Source organism: Carettochelys insculpta, chromosome 18, assembly GCF_033958435.1.
Source record: "Carettochelys insculpta isolate YL-2023 chromosome 18, ASM3395843v1, whole genome shotgun sequence".
NCBI classification, from domain to species: Eukaryota; Metazoa; Chordata; order Testudines; family Carettochelyidae; genus Carettochelys; species Carettochelys insculpta.
In genome coordinates this window covers 2,289,250-2,307,068 of record NC_134154.1, presented here as the reverse complement: position 1 = coordinate 2,307,068, position 17,819 = coordinate 2,289,250, and the positions used below count along the sequence as shown (strand labels likewise).

Here is a 17,819-nt window from a genome sequence, read left to right as displayed (position 1 = left end):
GTAGGGTAGCCACAGCCCACGTGATGCCTCCTTCTGGCTGCGCCACCAAAGTCAGAGGCTACTCTCTGAAGTCCGGTGGCAGGAGGGGTCTTCAGGAAGGGCCCAGCCCTGACCCCAAACAGGCAGTTCTGGAAAGGAAAACAAGGGCCGAATGGGCATCAATGTCTGAACTTTCCTTCCGCCCCTATAGAAGACCTCCCAAGTCCCAGGGAAATCGTGCTGCTTGGGGTGGCAAACACTCCCTCTCTCTGTCCATACTGGCCTTGTGCTGGGGACCAGTCAAAGCCCAATCTGGCACCTTTCTCCTACACTAATATCCACTGCCAGCCCCTCTATTGTTACCAGACCCCTCAGACCAGCATTGCCAAGGAACCTACATCAACGTGCGGGAGAAATCCCAGGCCAGGGCCAGCAGGATAGACCAGGGGCAAAGGAGGGCAGCAGCCAGTTCTCCAGCTGGGCTCTGAGTGCAAAGGCTCCATTAACTCATCTGTTTCTGATGCGCCACGGAGTGAGCGGGGAAGAGGTGCTGAACCAATCAGAAGAGACGAAAGGAGCAAGCGGTTCATTGTACTCCTCACCCGGTCCCCTTGTCAAGCCCAGCTCTGCTTTGTATTCTCTGCAGCCTGTGCCCAGCAGGTCCCATGCTTTGAATGCCCTAGCTGCATGTCCCCAAGCTGCTGGCGTTCATCCCCTGCCCGTGCGGACAAGAGGCCAGAGAGCTATCTGTCTCCCAGCTCTTCTAGAGAAAGTTGGTCATGGATGGGCAGTCCCCAGGGCAGCCTCCTCTGAACCAGAGGGCTCCCCGCGGGTAATGGGGCTGCTGAGCCCTGCTTTGCCAGGGCATGCCGCTGCCAGCACACTGAGTGCCCACCCAGCCTGCCTGGGTGCCAGAGCCTGATGCAGGGCCATGGGCAGGGCATTTGCCAAAGCTCTGGCATGGGCACGCCTGCGTAGCACCCAAGCCGATGTTCACATGCAGGACTGTGGCGCTATGTAAATACACTGGCAGTGCCGCCCACAGCTAGGAAATCTGAGCCCTCTGATTGGCTGCTCACTTGTTTGCCCCACCTCTGGGCAGAGTCGCCAATCAGAGCTGCTGCAGGCAGAGCTCCCTCCCTGGCTCCTCCCTGCAGCTACTGGACACCAGGCACCATTGGGAAAGGCTGGTGCCTTTCTCCTCCCCTACACAGCGCCTGCCTGGGGAGGAGGTGGAGGGAGCGAAGAGCCCCTGGGGCTGTGCCACACAGCCTGGAGGGGGCAGAAGGGACCCCAGTGCTGGCGCTCAGATGTGTGGGGGGTAAAGAGCCCGAGGAGGAGCAGAGAGGATGTGGGGGTGTGGATGGAAGGGAGGGGGCTGAATGACTTGCTGGGCAGGTCAATGAGCCTGTGGCAGGTGGGCTGCTGAGAGAGGGTCGGTGTGAGGGCGTCCTGGTCTGGCAGGAAGCCGTGAGCGCCCCTACTGGGTCGGAAGGAGGGTAGGGATAGACCACACCTGAGCCTGGGCCAGTGGAAGGGCCAGCAGGGAACAGTTCCTACTGGCCAAAGTGGCCCCAGCCAGGCTCAGGGGTGGGTCAGAAAGGTCGTACGACCGTTGTCCGCGATGCTCAGCCCTGGCACCACTGCGGAGGGGAGCCCTGGAGGGCCTCTTCAGAACACTGCTGCAGCGTGACCTGCCCAGCCTCTGGCGGAGCCCTGGCTCCCCCCTGTGCACCTGCTGGGACAGGCCCTCTCCTGAACGGGTAAGCCCAGGCCCAGGGCAACAGCGAACGCTGTCGGGCGCGAGGCAATCCGTGTCCTGCTGCGCTCCGATGTCCTGTTGTGAGAGGCTTGGGAAATGTCGGCTCTGACGACAGCGGAGGGGAGAGCACAGGGGCTAAAACTCCCTGGTGTGGGAAGCACAAGCTGCTCTCTGCCAGCACACAGCAATGCAGCCTCCCTGCTACTCCAGCCTTGGGCCTCCGGCAGCAGCTCTGGCAGAGCCCCTCTCTATCCACCCATAGCCCGACCTGCTGATCCCTCTCAGACCTCCGCCATGGCACGCCAGCTCTCGCCTGCCCCCCCTCTGCCGCCTTCCCTCCTACGCCGGTCTCCCTTTTCATCAGTGGGGGCAGTGTCACAGCCTGTCAGCTCTGCCCCACACCTCCGCAGTCACCTGACCAGCGCCTCTCTCAAGGAGCGACTCTCAGCCCCTCACATGGAGACGCATTTCCTCCAGGGCTGTGGCAGGAGTGCCAGCACTGGGGGGGGCGGGGCGCAGACTGGCTGAAGTCCTGGAGAGTGGACTGTGGGGAAGTCCTGCCTTTGTCAAGAGCAGCCTGTCAGGGGAATGGCTGGGGGTGGTAGGTTTTCACCATCTGCAGTGTGGGTTACTCCTTTGAGCCCCACAGTGGTTAGCAGCTGATATATGTGGCTGGGGCATAAGAAGCAAAAGGGCAGAGTCATGTCCCTCCTTGTGCAAGTCTGATATCGGCAAAACTCTCTAGAAGTCACAGGCTGGATGGTGTCATCTCCTGGTGTCCAACACGGTGGCCACATGTGGCTATTTGGCCGTTGAGTGTGGCCGGTTGGCTTGAGCAATAAATATGTTTTCGAACTCATGGGGCTAGTTTGATCCAGGAATAGCCCCTATAATTGGACACTGGTTGGACACTATAGGCGTGGCTTTGAAAACACTTGCAGAGCAAAAGAAGGAGTCCCCTCCGCAGCCCCAGTTGACAGCCAGCTGGCTTTGAGCTCAAACTGTGCAGGCTGCTGCCCTGAGCTCCACAGGTTCCAGGCTGGAGTCCACCCGTCTGTGTTGTAATGGCACAAGCACTGCCTCACGTGCGTTCTGTAGGCTAGTGGTCAACCAGGGTGCTTGCTGCTGTTTTGGGACCATGTCCTATGCTACACCTCAGCCAGGAGCACTCTGTGAATTCAGGGTTGGCATTGCTCCATTTCTTGTAGGCAACTACCTCACCCTGCCACAGTGATGGAGCTAAGCCACATGCAGTAGAGAGAGTCTGAGGCCCCACAGCACTGGTCACACCCAGCGAACAGAACACCAAGATAGCAAAAGTCAGGCTGTGAGCAGAAGTCAGGCTCTTCCTGCTTGGTGAGAACAGGGCTGGTATGGCAAAACCACACAGTCCTAGGCAGCCCCAGGCCCGGGACACCCAGGTAAGCCCATTCCATCAGACCCCGATATCAAGCACAGGACAGACATGCTCCCTGAAGATAATGGGAACATGATGACCTGTCTTTACTAGAAGGTCAGGATGAGCGTGTGATGGATGGGGATGTTTTGATCAAACCGAGGGGCGCAAGGCAAAGGGTGATACGTGACTGGGTGAGAAAGGCAATATGCAACTAGGGCACAGCAGTGTGTAAGAGGGGCCTCAAGGGGACGATCCTTGGCCAGCGGGGCAAATGGGAAGTACCACCAGTCACTGAGCAGCCACGGACAAACAGGTATTAAGTGTAGGTGCAGCGTGCCAATGTTGAGCCAATGAAGGCTGGGTGCCTTCGCTACTGAAATGGGGTTGTGGTTCTGCTCAGCAGTTTGACGGAGGTCTGTGTGGAGCGGGGGGCAACTCACACAAAGAACATGCACACCCTCACAGACACCTGACAACACTGACCTAAGCCCTGCATGGTGGCAGAATTGTTCCATAGGCCTAGCTCCTGCCTGTTATGAAGGTGCATTAACTAGAGTGACGGGAGAGGCCCCTCCTCTCACTGCCAGAGGGTTGGCTGCAGCTGCACTGGTGGAGCCTAGTGTAGACACGGCCAAGAACCAAAGCTATGTCTGCAAAACCACTGTCCAACGAGCTGGCGCCACTGTAGCTACATGGCTCTCACTTTGCCAGCATAATGGTGGGTGAGAGATGCTGCTTCTGCTGCCTGATGGGGATTTCTCCCTCAATGCAGAACGCTGCCCCTCCTGGGGCCACACTGTGTCCCCACTGCAGGGTTTGTCAGCACAGCTACTCAGGTCTGGGGGATTTTATTTGCCCCCTGAGCTGTTGTGTCTATATGGACTTAATGTGTAAGTGTAGTCCAGGCCAGACTGGCTGGAGGGGAGTCTGTGGTGAGCCTGGAACTGCAGCCCTTGGGCATTTGTTATGTGGAAGGAGCGCACTTCCCGCACCCATGGGCACTGCTCCATTTCTGGCAGGCAAATCTGGGGCGGGGGGGGGGGGGTTCCTTGTTGCTCTCAAAGATCCTTGGTTCCAGGTTCCCAAAGGTCACTCAGTGCTGGGGGGGCTGCCTGCTAATGTGACCAAGGATGTGACCTTGCAATGTCCCAGGGCCAGGGGACTGGAGTCAGCCGTTGGTTCTCGGGGGCAAAGGCTGCCCGGCCTTTGTGGCTGCCACTGGCAGCTGGGGTGTCCAGCCGAGGGTGTGGTGGGCACACACCCTGCAAGGGGGGAGCCGGGGCCAGGCACCGCCTCTGCGGGGCTTCCTGCACTTCCCCGGGCCTGGCCTCTGGCACAGACCGGGCTGGAGGGACTGGAGCTGATCCCCGCCGCAGGCAGGCCCGTGTCCTGGGGGCTCCGGGTCCCCTGCCCGGCGCCGCCTGCCCTGAAACCAGCGCTCGGGTGAGCTCGGCCAGCCCCTGCGGCCAGCGGCGGCGCCACCTGCCGGCGGGGCTAATGCGCGGGCCGCCCGGCAGCGGCACAGCCCCGTCGCCGGCCCGAGCACCCCCAGCCGCAGCAGGTGGCCCGGCCCGGCAAGGGGAGCGCGGCCCGGCAAGGGGAGTGCAGCCCGGCCGCAGCCAGCCCCCTGTCGCGGGCACCTTGGAGCCCCTCCCCGGGGCGGTCCCCACCCCTGCCCCGCAAACCCGCCCTCCGGGGGTCCGGGCTGGCCGCTGCGCCCCTCCCGCCCCGGAGCCGCCCCGCCCTGTCCCCCAGCCCCCTCTCCAGCCAGGAAACCCGAGCTCGGCTGATTCCTCCACGTCAAACCACATGATCCCATAAAACATTCAGCGAGCCGCAGCCAGCCCGCCCGCCCGCCTTCCCCGCCCGGCTCCCAGGGACCCCGCGCCGCAGCCGCCTCTCCCGGGCGCGCCCCAGCCGTGCGCCTCGGGCCGGCCCGGCGCCTGGATGCGGCTCCTTCCCCCCGGCAGCGGGCGAGCCCCGGCGCGGCGCTCGGGCTGAAGTTCGCGGGGGGACCCGCCCGCGCCGGCCAGGACCGTAGCCCGGCGCCCCTTTGCCTGCCGAGCCGAGCCTGCCCCGACCCCTAAGATGAAGAGGGCGATCGCTGAAGGTAGGAGCCCCCCGCCCACCGCGCCCCAACTTCTCGGGGCCCCGGAACGTCCCAGCCGCGCCGCGGGAGGCGAGCGGGGCGGAGCCGGGTGCCGGGTACCCCGGACTGGGCGCACGAGGGGCGCGCCCGGCTCTGCCTGGCTCCGGTGCCGCGGAGGGAACGGGCGCGCCCTCCCCGCCGCCAGGTCAGGGCCGGAGGGGCCCGGGGCTGGGGCGCTGCGCGGGAAGCCGCCCCCTGCGCCTCTCGGCAGGTGTCAGCCGCTCTGCGCCCCCCGCCCCGGGCACGCAGCGGCGGAGTCTCCCGGCGGGGTCGGCGCTGCCCTCTCCCGAGCGCCGCGGGAGGGTTACGCTGGGGCGCCGGGAGGTCCCCGCCGTGCCCGGCTCGGGGCGCGGAGTGCGATGGGGACGAGCCGCCGGCGAGTTTGCCCGACTTGGCCAAGTTTGCAACTTGTCCCTGTGGGGCGTGGGGAGGTGGCGGCCCCGGGAGTGAGCTGCACCGGCCGGGCAGGAGGGAGGCTTCTGGCCGCGCTGGAGCGCAGGGGGCCGGGGGAGAGGCCGGGATGCAGGTGGGGAATCGTGCCGAGCAGATCCGTCCTGAACGGCTTGTTCCCCGGCCTGGCTCCTGGAAAGGCCCCTTAGCCAAAGGCCGCGCACTGGAAACGCGCTGCCGGGCCGCGGCTGAGAGCGAGCCCTGGCGGATCGCTTAGGGACTGAGTCGCTGCCCCTGCGGCAATGGGGCTGCTCCCGCCGCTGAGAACAGCTGGAGGCTGTTGACTCCCAGAGCCCGGGGAAGTTGTGGGCTGCCTGGCACGGTGCCTGGCTCGGCAGGGGACTGGGCGGCGGGCACGGCTGAGGGTCAGCCGTCTCTTCTCTTCCAGTCGCCTCGTGGTCCCGCTTGGAAAGCGAGACCTGCCGTGGAAAGCGCGTGCAGCCCTGCAGGGTGCAGGGAGGCCCCCTGGTTCAGGGCTTTGCTGAAAGCAGCCGCCAGGGCGCAATGTGCAAAACAGAAATGCACCAGCGAGGACAGGCCAGTCAGGGGTCTCTGTGTGACAGCTCCCTTCGGTCACCTGCCTGCGTGCATGCCGCCTCCACGCCGCCGGCTGCTTCCTCCTCGGGGGTGGGGGGGTTGTTGGAGGGCGCGGTGCCTGGCTTGTTTGCAATGCTCTGGGGAGATCTCGCAGCTCCAAGCAGCTTCTTCCCAGAGTCTGAGCTGTCTGGAGGTAGGAAAGAGCCGCTGGATTCGCACTGAGGTGCAGGTGGCTAGGACGGCTTTTGCGGAGGACCCTGAGGGAGCATTGGTGGTCCCTGCTGTGTCAGGCCCTTGCCTGCCAATGTCCTCCTTTTGGAAGGGTGTGCGTGTTTGGCGGTGCTGCGTTTCCCCGGGCAGAGTGCTGGCGCTGATCTGGGGGTAACCCCTGGGGTTGTGCCTGCCATTGGCTTGCTGTTTATGCAGGGGGCCACAGCTGCAGAGAGGGGGCAGATAAGGGTGAGCAAAGCCTGTTCTGTCTCCTGGCAGAGCAGGGGAGCACGCTGTGTGCTGTCCGCACGCCAGGCCCCCCAGTAGCACCTGACACCTCCCAGCATCACGAGGGAAGCTTGGACATTAAATACAGGAGAGCAGCTACACAAGCTCTGTTCCCAGAACATGGCAAGGGCCCAGGGACTTCTACAGACGAGCCCTGACCTGCTCCAGCCCGGTGCTGACTCCCCTCCACTACTGGTCCTGAGTAGGAGTGGGGAAGGGCCTGTAAAATGCCATGCGTGCCTCAGAGGATGTGCTCCCCAGGATCGGGCCCTGAGCCAGTGACCTGCTGGGCTCTGGCTGCCTCTGTTCCTACTGGCCCCTGCTGAGCCTGGGCTGCCTTTCCCAGAGGTGGCCCCCGAGGTTCTCCCTAAGCGGGGAATGCACAGCAGGTGCCCTTGGGTCAGCACCACTTTCCGCTGCCACCTGGGCTCCCATCAAGCCTTATACCATAGGAACGGCCAGACTGGGTCAGACCAAAGGTCCGTCTCGCCCAGGCTCCTGTCTTCCGACGCTGGCTGATGCCAGGTGCCCCCCGGCATGTTCCTCTGTGAGGGCTGCCTATGAAATCCCCATGCTTCTGCCAGGGGAAACCAGCTGCTTTTAACCCTCAATTCCCCCAAGAAAGGAAGCCCTGTGAAGACGTGTTCCGCGCGAGAGGAGCTCTGAGCCGGAGGAAGCATTTCCCAGCTCTTTAGCTGACTTTTTATTGCTTTCAGGACAGTTTCTGTTCCCTAATTTATCTGGGGAGTTGACATTTCCGTTTGGAACGAGCAGTCTGGGGGCCCAGGCAGGGTGGGGGCATGGAGGCAGTGATTTTAGGGGGTGAGCCCCACAGCTGCTCGCAGTCATGGTGGGGTGCATCAGCACAGACAATGGCGTGCCCCTGCTTGCTCTGCTGATGTTTGCCTCGCGAAGAGCACTGGAAAAGGCTGTGCTAGGAAAAGATTTAATTAGATCTGGCGAGACAAAGAGCCACTGTGACCCTGGCGAGCTCTCCAGAGCTGCTCACCAATAAGCCCCATCTTCACACTCTGCCACGTCCTCCAGTAATTACCTCCACGCCGTGCGGTGGCGTGCCGAGCCCGCCTGAACTCGGAGCCTGGGGAGAGCCTATGCTGGAGGAGACTGTAGACATGAGTGTGTGGGAGGCTGGGAAGGGGGCACAGGGCAGCTTGCAACAGAGATGAGACCATGTCCCCTTTCAGCAGGAGGCACCTGTCCTGCTCAGCAGGACCAGCCCTGGCTGGGAGCAGGTGTGAGAAAACTGCTACCTCCCCAAAGCTCTGGCATTCATTCGTTGTGTGAGCACATCCAGCTCGTAATAAGGGCCAGGCTCCTATGTGTTCTGCTTGTCACGGAGCATGGGGGTCCCCAGGCCCTGGCCCCCATCCGCAGCCAGACGTTGCTCTCATGCAGCCGGGAGAACAGGAGGGTTATCAGGTGACAGGGCCACAGTGTGGACCAGATTTGTCAGCAAAGAAACCAGAAGCCGTCAGTACAATCCAGCTTGGGGAGAGGGGCCCAGAGGGGCCTTGACTTTCCTTCCTCCCTTTCAAGTCAGCGGAGCCTGCCCCACTCCACTGCTCAGTTCCAATTCAAACCAGCCTGGCCCCCTCCTCCCTCCTTTGTCTAGTGTCAAAGGTGTCACCTGGTCGCCTGGGTTACAAATGACCATGGAGGACCATTGCCTACATGTGAGAAGTCATCACAACCAAACTTCCATCCCCCCACCATGCTGTGCCTAGGGAAACTGAGGCACCACCTGGGGTTGCTACTGGCAGTAGGAAACACCTGCAGCTGAACTGGGGAAAAAAGTCCTCACACAGCCCACTTGGTCACACCGGCGTACACCGTGCGCGGCTTTGGGCTGTAAGCAACACCTGCCCCGCAGCAGCAGGTGGGTTCTAAGTCTACTTGGGGGCTGGACTCAATGACCTCCTGAGGTCTCTTCCCGTCATAGGATTCTCTGGAGCCCCCTTGTGCCCTGGGCTGGAGCTGTTGGCAGCCGCAGGGTGAATGTACAGCTGGGGCACTGGGGAGTGTGGGTCCAAGGAAGGCGCTGGTCGGGGGTGCATTGCACGTGGGGTAGCAGCTGCTGTTTGCTGTAATTGTGTCTGTAGTGACAGCGCCAGTGGAGGGTGGCAAAGCCCAGCAGCCCCTGCATCAGCCAGCCCTTGCCAGGGCTCACTCCCACCGCCTGCCTTGGGGCTGGGAGTGCTGTGCTGGGCTGCTTCCCGGAGAGCCACTTCTCTCTCCACCTCTCAGCAGAAAGTGCTGAGCGGCAGCATTGTGCAGAGCGCTTGGGCGAAGGTGGGGCTGTTGCTGCACCGGAGGCTGCTGGACGGGAGGAGGGTCTGGAGGGCGGATGGAGCCAGCATCCCTAATGAAGAGCCTAGAGCTCATGCTACAAGCTCTGCTCTGAGCCAGCGTGAATGCAGCGTACCTGGCTCCTGGGCCAGCCGCCCCCCTTTGTGCAACGCTGCCATGCCTCGAACGCAGCAGAGCAAAGGGGAAAGCCAAGGAGCCAGCTTAGTTAGGTGTGTGCTGGTTTCCCCCCGGGTTTGAAAGGCCTTCTGCTGCTCAGTAGGACGCAGCAGGGAGAACCAGGAGCTGAGCTCCCCATTGCTGGCTCTGAAGGAGGTGGTTCATCCAGGAGACGCACCCTGCAGCAGGAAGATCCCTGGCCTCTCTGAAGTGGTGCTACAAGAAGCAGCACGACCATGCAGGGGCCTGCGAGTGCTGGGAGTTGCACTAAGGGCTTGAGACACTGTAGTTACGCTGCAGCGTTCAGGGCAGGCACAGCCCACACCAGCAGGAGGGGCTCACGGCTCAGCATAGGTAACACAGCTCCTGAAGAGGTGAATTCTTCCATCTGCGTGGTGCTGCCTGCACCAGGGGTTCAGGAGGGGTGTGAGTCTGGGTGTGTGGAGCTGCATTCTGGGGACTGCTGGTGGCATGTGTGTGTGCGAGTGTATTCGACTCTGGGGCAGGGACCCCTCTCACTTTTTCCATCTATGGGTGGAATAAATCCTGTTGTGTGCACCGAGGCATGTGTGAATGTGCACCACTGCTAGAGACACAGGCTGCTGGCTGTAGGCACGCTGGGTGCTCTGCTGATCAGCTGAATTTTTCCTGGGCAGCTGCACAAACATTCCTCCCACACCTCCCATGGCGGTGGAGCAAAGGGGCGGGGGGGGGCTGGTTCTGTGGCCTGGGAAGGGGTGGGGCCAAGAGTGGAAGGGGTGGGGCCTAGGGCAGCCAGGCCTTAGAGCTGCCCCCACATTGGTGCTGCTCCCCACCCTCCCAGAGCAGCACAGCTGCAACACTTCTACGGGTCCTGAGCTCCGGCTGCCCCCAAAGGAGCAGCTATTCTCAGTTCTGCCATTGACTCCTTGTGGCTTTGGCCAAGTCATTTCACACACTGTGCCTCAGTTGAGTTTCTCCATCTGTACACTGGGGAGAATGGTGCCAGCCTGTCTCCCCCAAGGCTCTGTGTCAGGTGGGGGCCAGTGGCATGGGGGTGCAGAGTGGTGCAAGAGGATGGTGCTCCTCAGGGTGGCGGCTTGAGTTCAGGGAGTTTGGTCTGGGTGCATGGGACTCCAGACGCAGGGGTTGAGGTTCACTGGGGGGAGGTTTGGATGGGGGACGAGAATTCTGCACAGGGGCAGGGGCGCAGAGTTCCCCCAGGGGTAAGAACGGTTCTGTTCTGTCCCCAGGCTCAGTGTTCTCCAGCTGTGTTCTGTCACTTGTGGTCCGTCCTCCGAGCCTCAGGCTCTTACATTTCAGCTCTTGGGCTAAGCGAGGGCGCTAGCAGCTCCGGTGATAGGGGTGGATTTCTTAAAGACGGAGGTCCTGCCCTCGGGGGATTCAAGTGGGAATCTCAGTTTCGATTAGAAAAAAGCCCCGGTGCTTGCCGAGAAAAGTGGGAAGCATGACCCAAGTGTGAGCTGGAGGCGTGAGAACGAGCAGTTACATAGAGAGCTCCCAAAGGTAGGCTATTTTTTCAGCCTGGCTCCTGATTTGTGCAAGTGTGGGCTTGGTGAGGCAGAAATGAGGGCAGCCTTGTGGCAGGGAAGTTAAATGGGACTCAGAGAGTGTGGGGCCCTGTGCTGGCACCGGGGGGTTGGCCCTCTGTGAGGAAGGAGCTTGGCTTCCATGGGCCGGCCCAGCCCAGCCCGGCCCAGCCAGTCAGCTCAGGGAAATTATGTCTCTGAGGGACAGAGCCCCTCTCTTTGGGCTGCAAGGCTCTTCCCCCCGCACCCAACCCTGCCATGGCTCCAGCAGGGGCTGAGAACAGGGCACAGGCCCTGCCATGGGTGTAGTTGGAGAAGAAATCGCTGTAGGGGGCTGCTCTGGGGGGGGCACATTCTTGTTCCCGTGGCAGTAGGAGGGGGTGGCTCACAATCTGCCTCTTCCTCTCCGTGGAGTGGCCCACGCCAGCAAAACTGAGCTGTGGATGTCGGCACCTGTGGGTGAGGATGCTGCTGCTGCATAGGGGGTAGCCACCAATTTGCAAGGTTCTAGATACAGAATTTGTATCCGCATCTGCAACCATGTCCACAAAACTGAGCCTCAGGTCTGAGTGCCTGTAACCCACCCACCACCTCGTGTGGTTCCCTGTCCCATGCAGTGGCCCTTAGACCGCTTAGAGAGTGTCCCCTGTGCAGCCCGAGCTAAGCGCCAGCTGGCTTGTAGCTCAGACTGCACTCAGCTCCAGCGATCCCAGGTGCCGTGGGTGGTTATACACCGGCCGATGCGGATATGTGCTGAGAGAAAGCGGCTAGCTGTGGATTTGCGTGGCTGATGCTGTGGGAGGAGGCAGCTGGTGGCTTCACTGCTCTGTGGGTGGGAGGGTGTAGGGAGAGCCTCCCCACTTGCGGGGGGTGTCTGTGGGGAAGGGGGGTCTCACCATCTGTGTGTGTTTGCAGGGGTGCCCAGTCGCTGTGGTGATAGCACTTGAGTCTCTGGCTGCCTCTCTGCCTAGGAGCAGGAGGGACATATGGCTACTGCTTCAGAGCCACCTGAGGGCAGTGCTGCCTGGAGCCTGCACCCAGAACCTCCTCCTATGTTCCTCCCATCCCTGCCCCAGCTCAGCTCCCCCTCCTGCACTCCAAACCCCTGTGGGCCAGCTCGGAGCCCCCTGCTGCTCCCCCAGTTTTCACCCCCACAGCCGGCTGGAGCCCTCATCCCCTGCCCCAGGCCAGTAAAGCGAGTGAGCGGCAAGGCAGGCAGGAGGATGGAGAGAGCAGGTGTGGGGCCTCAGAGAAAGGGCAGGGCTGGTACAGGACGAGGGCATTCAGCTTTGTGCAGTTCGAAGGTCGGCAGTCCCAGGAAGGGAGCTGCATGCTTCCCGGGCCGTGCGCGGCTCATGGCCCCAGGATGGTTGCTGTACATGAGGGACAGGCGAGCTCTCTCCTGGCCTGGGCCAGGGAGCAATGGCAAATCCCCTCCAACACGGGCCATGAATGCCTGTGTTTGCTGATGCCTCAGCAGCAAGCCCTGGTGACCAGTCTAGGGCCTGAGCCAAAGCCCACTGAAGCCAAAGGGTGTCTTTCCCTCGGCTTCAGCAAGGGCTGTCTCAGCCCCCAGGGGGACGCGGTGGCTGGCTGATTGGGGGTCCCAGTGGAAGTACCTGGATGAAGCCTGGCTCTCAGGGGTTGTGGCCCTAGTCACTCCAGCATGGCTCGGATGGGATCTGGTGCCAGGCCAGAGCTGGGGGGCAACCTCTCAGCAGCCTCCCCTCTGCAGCGCAGCATTTCTTGTGGTCCGTCTGCAAGTGGGGCAGGGAGCTCTGGCCATGGGTGCTGTCAGGTGGGTAACTGCCCTAGTCAGTGTGTCCCTCCAGGTCTTTGCTAATTGCAGCAGAATTGCTTGACAGGTAAGGGAGGAACCTAGGCAATGCTACAATCTTTGCAAAACTTGTGCAAAAGTTTGCTTTATTTTTTGTCCACATCTTTCAGATAATTTCATATTTCCTGGAATTTTCATCCCCTGCTGTTCCTCCCTGTGTCCCACCCCCAGGGAGCTGAAAGCTCAATAGTTCAGTCTTTCCTGGGACTAGCCTGGAAGGGATTTTTATTTAATCTTATTACATCTCAACAGTCGCACTTTCCCTCTTACTCACATGCTGCTCCTCAAACTGGAAGCAAGTGGATGTTTGCACTTTATATTTACAGCCCGAGTTTGCCTTGCTTCGCTGCATGGGTGGGGAAATTGCATTGCGAGCTCAGCAAGAACATGGCCTTGTAGTAACTGATCAGTTATTACTGCTATTTATTACTGGTGTAGAGCCCTTGGTGTATGTAGGGCTCTTACCGAAAGAAATCAGCCCTTTAAATTTGCACTTGAAAATCACTTTCCTTGCCTCCTGTGTTCTGCTTGGTGGGGGAAATTGGTTTTCTCCTTTTTTGGGAAGAACAAAGGGGTTTTTTTGAGAACCATCTGGCTTCTGAATTCTTCTCCTGAAACTGTGCCGTTTGCTGGGAGTTCATTTGCGTCTTTAGCTGCTAAAGAGAAAGTAAAAGTGACTGATTAGTGTAAGGCCGGGAGCATTCACATCAAAGTGACAGATTTTGCAAGCCAGGGTTGGGAAAGTGTTTCAAACTGGTGCATTGTCATTAACTTTTCAAGACTGGGGGTAGATTTGGCTCTCGGCACTGTGCAGGGCCCGTGACTCTGCAGCCTGCGTGGCTGTGTTGGAATGAATTGGCAGCTGTCCGCAGCGGTGTGCACTGATTTGAATGGTGTGTCTCACACGGCGCTGGGAGCCATCAGCCTGCAACACTCCTGGGCATAATTCAGCAACGGGAGTGAGGCGTGCGTGTGAGCTCTGCCTGATTTCTGTGGGGGGCATCTCTGGAGACCCTACCTCCGTCTCCTCGTTTTTCTGTGCGTTTAAGGGCTGCTGATGCATGGGAATTCAGCAGCCCGGTTTGTGGGCCTGCATTTTTGCCTTGCAAGGTACGAACCTCTGCAGACAAAAGGCAGCACTGGAGACTGTGATGGGAAATATTGAGGTTAATGTTCACTTTCTTTCTGCTGATGGAGGCGAAGGTCATAAAATTGTGTGGTACTTTATGGTTGGGACGTTTCCATAGGCACCGGCCAGCTGAGAGGGTGTGTAGAGGTCTCAGAAGTCGTAGCTTGGCTGTAGAGCACAAGTGGGGCCTCTGGGAGCGAGCGTCTCCTTCCCCCAGCTCTGGTGCTCTGGAGCATTCGGCGAGCAGCGTTTGCTCTGCCAACACGCATGCTGTTAGCTCTGGCTTTACACTAGAGGGCTGTCTGGCCCTTTCCCTTCAGAGGCGACAAACTAGTCTGTACGCTCTGGAAGGGCACGTTCACAGTACCCAAACAATTCCCGGGCTGCCTGCCTGCTCAGGTGGGAAGCTTTTATGTTGCTCTCCTGGAGCCCAGCTGGGCTGCCTGCAAACAGCTGTGCTCTGTGCTCGTCTGGTGGCAGCTGTTTGTATTGAACCCTGGGGAGACCTTCCGTTCTGCCCACTGAATCCCTTTCTTTCCTGACCCACCAAGCTAGGGTAGCTGCACCTGTGAGCTGTCCAGGGAGCCAGGGGTCTTTCTACCTGAGTGGGACCTGCCCGTTCTGCTCCTCTGCAGCAATTTGGCCTCCTTCTCTTCTACGTGGTTTGGTGCCAGTCCCGGCACGTGGGCAGCTGCAGGGGCCTCTCCTGATTGGTGCTGTTGCTTGGTGTCACAGAGTGGGGGGTCCCCAGGCCCTACCCCCATTCACAGTCAGACATGACCCTCATTCTGCAGGGAGAACAGGAGGTTATCAGGCGACAGGGACACAGTGTAGACCAGACTTGTCAGCACAGAAACCAGGAGCCATCAGTATAATCCAGCCTGAGGAGAGGGGCCCAGAGGGGTCCCTGAGTCAGGCCCTGACCCCCTTCCTCCCTCTTCAGCCAGACCAGTCTGCCCCACGCCCTGCCCAGTTCCCATTCAAACCAGCCAGTCCCCTCCTCCCCCCTTTGTCCTGTATCTGGGGCAGAAATGTGTCACCTGGTTGCCTGGGTTACAAAGGCCATGGAGGGCCTGGCTTACATGTGAGAAGTCCTCACACTGATACACACATCATCGCTGATGCTGTGCCTAGGGAAACTGAGGAAGCCCAGGGGAATAAACTCCTCACACGCCCCACTTTGTCACAGCTGGCTGTGGCTGCACTGTGTGCCCCCTTCCCTGCCAGGGAGCAGAGGTCAGAGCACCTGAAGGTGGACGGGGCTGGGTTCTTCTGCCAGCAGCGCTTTCCAGAGCCCTGTGGCGTCCAGCCATTGAGCGCCAGGCAAGAAGGAAGCTGCAGGGAGCACCGGCCTATCACAAATCAGCGTGGTTGGTCATGTGACATGTGGGCTTGGCCCTTGGCAAGCACAGGCCCTCCTCCTTCCTGAGACGGTGGCTTCTCGTAGGCGCCAGTGCCGGAGGAGCGGCCCTTGCTTGGGATGGGCCTTTGTTTCAATAGGAGAGTGATGGGGCTACAGAGAAGATAACAAACCTGCCATAGCTCCTGGCAAAGGGAGTTCTCCTGCAGCTGGAGGGGCAGAGGCTGGTGGGTTTGGAGCAGCTGGACTTTTAGTGTGTGATTTCTACACCATTTGTCTCCTGGCTGTCACACATAGCCCTGCTACAGAGGGATCATTCTGTACTGCAAAGCCAAAGCTACCAACAGGCGTATGGCAAGTGCACCCTTGCCAAACGGTGCATCGGCTTTGCCTGCCTGGCACCGGGCAGACAAGGTGAGAGCTCTCTACAGCAGAGCTCCTCCTCCAGCCCATGGTGTGTGATCTACCTCTGCCAGCCTAGGACTTTCCCCTGGCTAGGCTGGGCTCTCAGAGCTCCTTACTCTGGTAAAGTCACAGCTGATGACTTCAGCTTCCTTAAGGGGGGCTCTACACCAGATGGACAGAGGCTGTTCTCAGCGGGGACGGATGGCAGAACAAGGAGCAATGGGCTGAAGTTACAGAGGGGGAGGTGTAAGTTGGATATTAGGAAGAGCTCTTTCCCCAGGAGGGTGGGGAAGCACTGGAATGTGTTACTGACGGAGGTGGGAGAATCTCCATCCCTAGAGGTTTTCAAGTTCTGGCTTGACAAGCCCTGGCTGGGATGATTTAGTTGGGCTTGGTCCTGATTTGGGCAGGGGGCTGGGCTCAGTAACCTCCTGAGGTCTCTTCCAGCCCTAGGATTCTCTGGCTTGAGTTTATAACTCTGAGACAGGGCTGGAACTAACATGGGCTCAGGCCATGAGACGGAGCGTTTGCTCCCAGGCAGTCCCATTACAATCCAACGTGCTGCTGTTGCTCAAGCAGGGCTCAGAGCTGTTCCCAGGAGTGCAGCCTGGGGCAGGGGCACCTGAGCCGAGGAAGTATTAATCATTTCTTGCTAGCCAATGGTGCTGGCGAGTGTCCTGGGGGAAGCAGCAATTGCGCCAGCCCCGGCATTGCCCATGATGGGATCGATGCTGATGAAAAAGTGAGCTGCCCCCGGAGGACGGGTCGGGTCACAGTGACGTCTGGGCACGTGGATGGCTCTTGGCAGTCGGAGCATCAGGCTGGAAGAGTTGCAGAAGCTCAGGCCCGATGGGCTGCTCTGGTGGGGTCCAGTGGAAAGGAGAAACGCGTGTGGGCCTGTTCCCTGCCCTGGGCCTGCCCACAGTTCATTCAGCCCCACTTCTGCCTGCGCTTAGCGCTCCCCAGGCTCTGCCTGCCCCTGCGTACGCACCTGTGGCTCCTGAGCGGCCCCTGCCTAGCTAGGACACAGGGCTCTCGGCAGCCTCAGGCCCCCTCTGCATGGGAGGGCCGGTGGGGGGTGGAGAACTGAGCCTGGCTTTCCCCCATGCCCCGTGTGCACCCCAACCGCAGTGCTAAAGAGGCACCAGCCCTGCTGCCTCCGCCAGCTGCGCTTCCGGGCCCCCTTTGGTTTGCTCTTGTCCAGGTGCTCGGCAGGTTTCAGCGTGGTGGGGCAGGCTGAGCCCTGCCTTCCCGCTCCATGGCTTTGGGGCTTTTCGGCTCGTCACACCATTCTGAGACAGGGCGTGTTCTGAGCTCCCCACGCCCAGACAGGGCGGGAGCTTGGGCAGCAGACTGGGGGGCGCTCAGCGAGGAAGAGGCCAGCCTGTGGCACCCACGCAGATGAGCAAGTCGCCGTTCCCTGCATACTCCGTACGTAGGTGGGGCTGTGTCCCATATCCCCGCGTACCGGCTCTCCTGCCAGCCCAGGCTGCCTCTGATGTGATGTCTCAGCATTTAGATACTTTGGGCCACTGGAGTCAGGGGACAGCTGGGGACACTGGATGGTCTTGAGAATAAACTGGCCGAGCTGCTATTCTATCTTTCCTTAAAATCGGCTCCTGTGCGAGAGAGCTGGAGGGCAGTATGCGTTTGCCCGTCTTGTAAAGGACAGGAGCTGAGTGGACCTGTGAGTCAGAGCATGAGCTGGGAACGTGCTCCAGGAACACCGGAAGGCAGTAATTAAAGACGAGTATAAAAATACTGCAGTGGTCACCCTGGGATGGGAGTTAGCGGCTTCTGTAAGGAACACTGTAGATCTCCAGTCTGCAAAATTCTGCCATCAAAAGCACGGCCAGAGGAGAAGCGGGCAGAGCTTGCGTGTCCTGAAAGCTGTTGCCAAGGTCCCAGACAAGGGGCTGTTGAAGAAACTATGTGGCCATATAGTTTCTGATCCGTGATGAAATGATCTCTCACACCGAGCAGCAGCAGACCAGAGTAGGCATTACAAATCCTGCCATCAGCAGGTCAGAATGCGAACACGGAAGCACCGGCGGTCTGCGCGGGGATCAATGTTAACAGTGAATTGATGGCTGACCTAGAAAGGGGAGTGAACCAGAAGGTGTGCTAGGGAGTGGGGGGGTCCCTAGCCTCTGCACCACATCCACAGGCAGACGTGACTCTCACTCAACAAGGGGACCAGAAGGTTTATTGGTCAACAGACACAGCGTAGACGAGACTTGTCAGCACAGAAACTGGAAGCCATCAGTACAATCCAGCTTGGAGAGAGGGACCAAAGGGGGT

General features: G+C 60.1%; 1 protein-coding gene across 3 annotated transcripts in view; it reads left to right on the top strand.

Annotated features, from left to right (window-relative positions):
* Positions 1–4,992: 4,992 nt before the first annotated feature.
* RTN4R (reticulon 4 receptor) overlaps positions 4,993–17,819 on the top strand; it is an 82,129-nt gene continuing 69,302 nt past the window's right edge. For all 3 annotated transcript variants that reach the window (XM_075012618.1, XM_075012619.1, XM_075012621.1), the window contains exon 1: positions 4,993–5,250. In XM_075012618.1, coding sequence (XP_074868719.1) covers positions 5,229–5,250 — 22 coding nt within the window. In that variant the 5' untranslated portion in view covers positions 4,993–5,228. The remainder of the gene's footprint in view (positions 5,251–17,819) is intronic.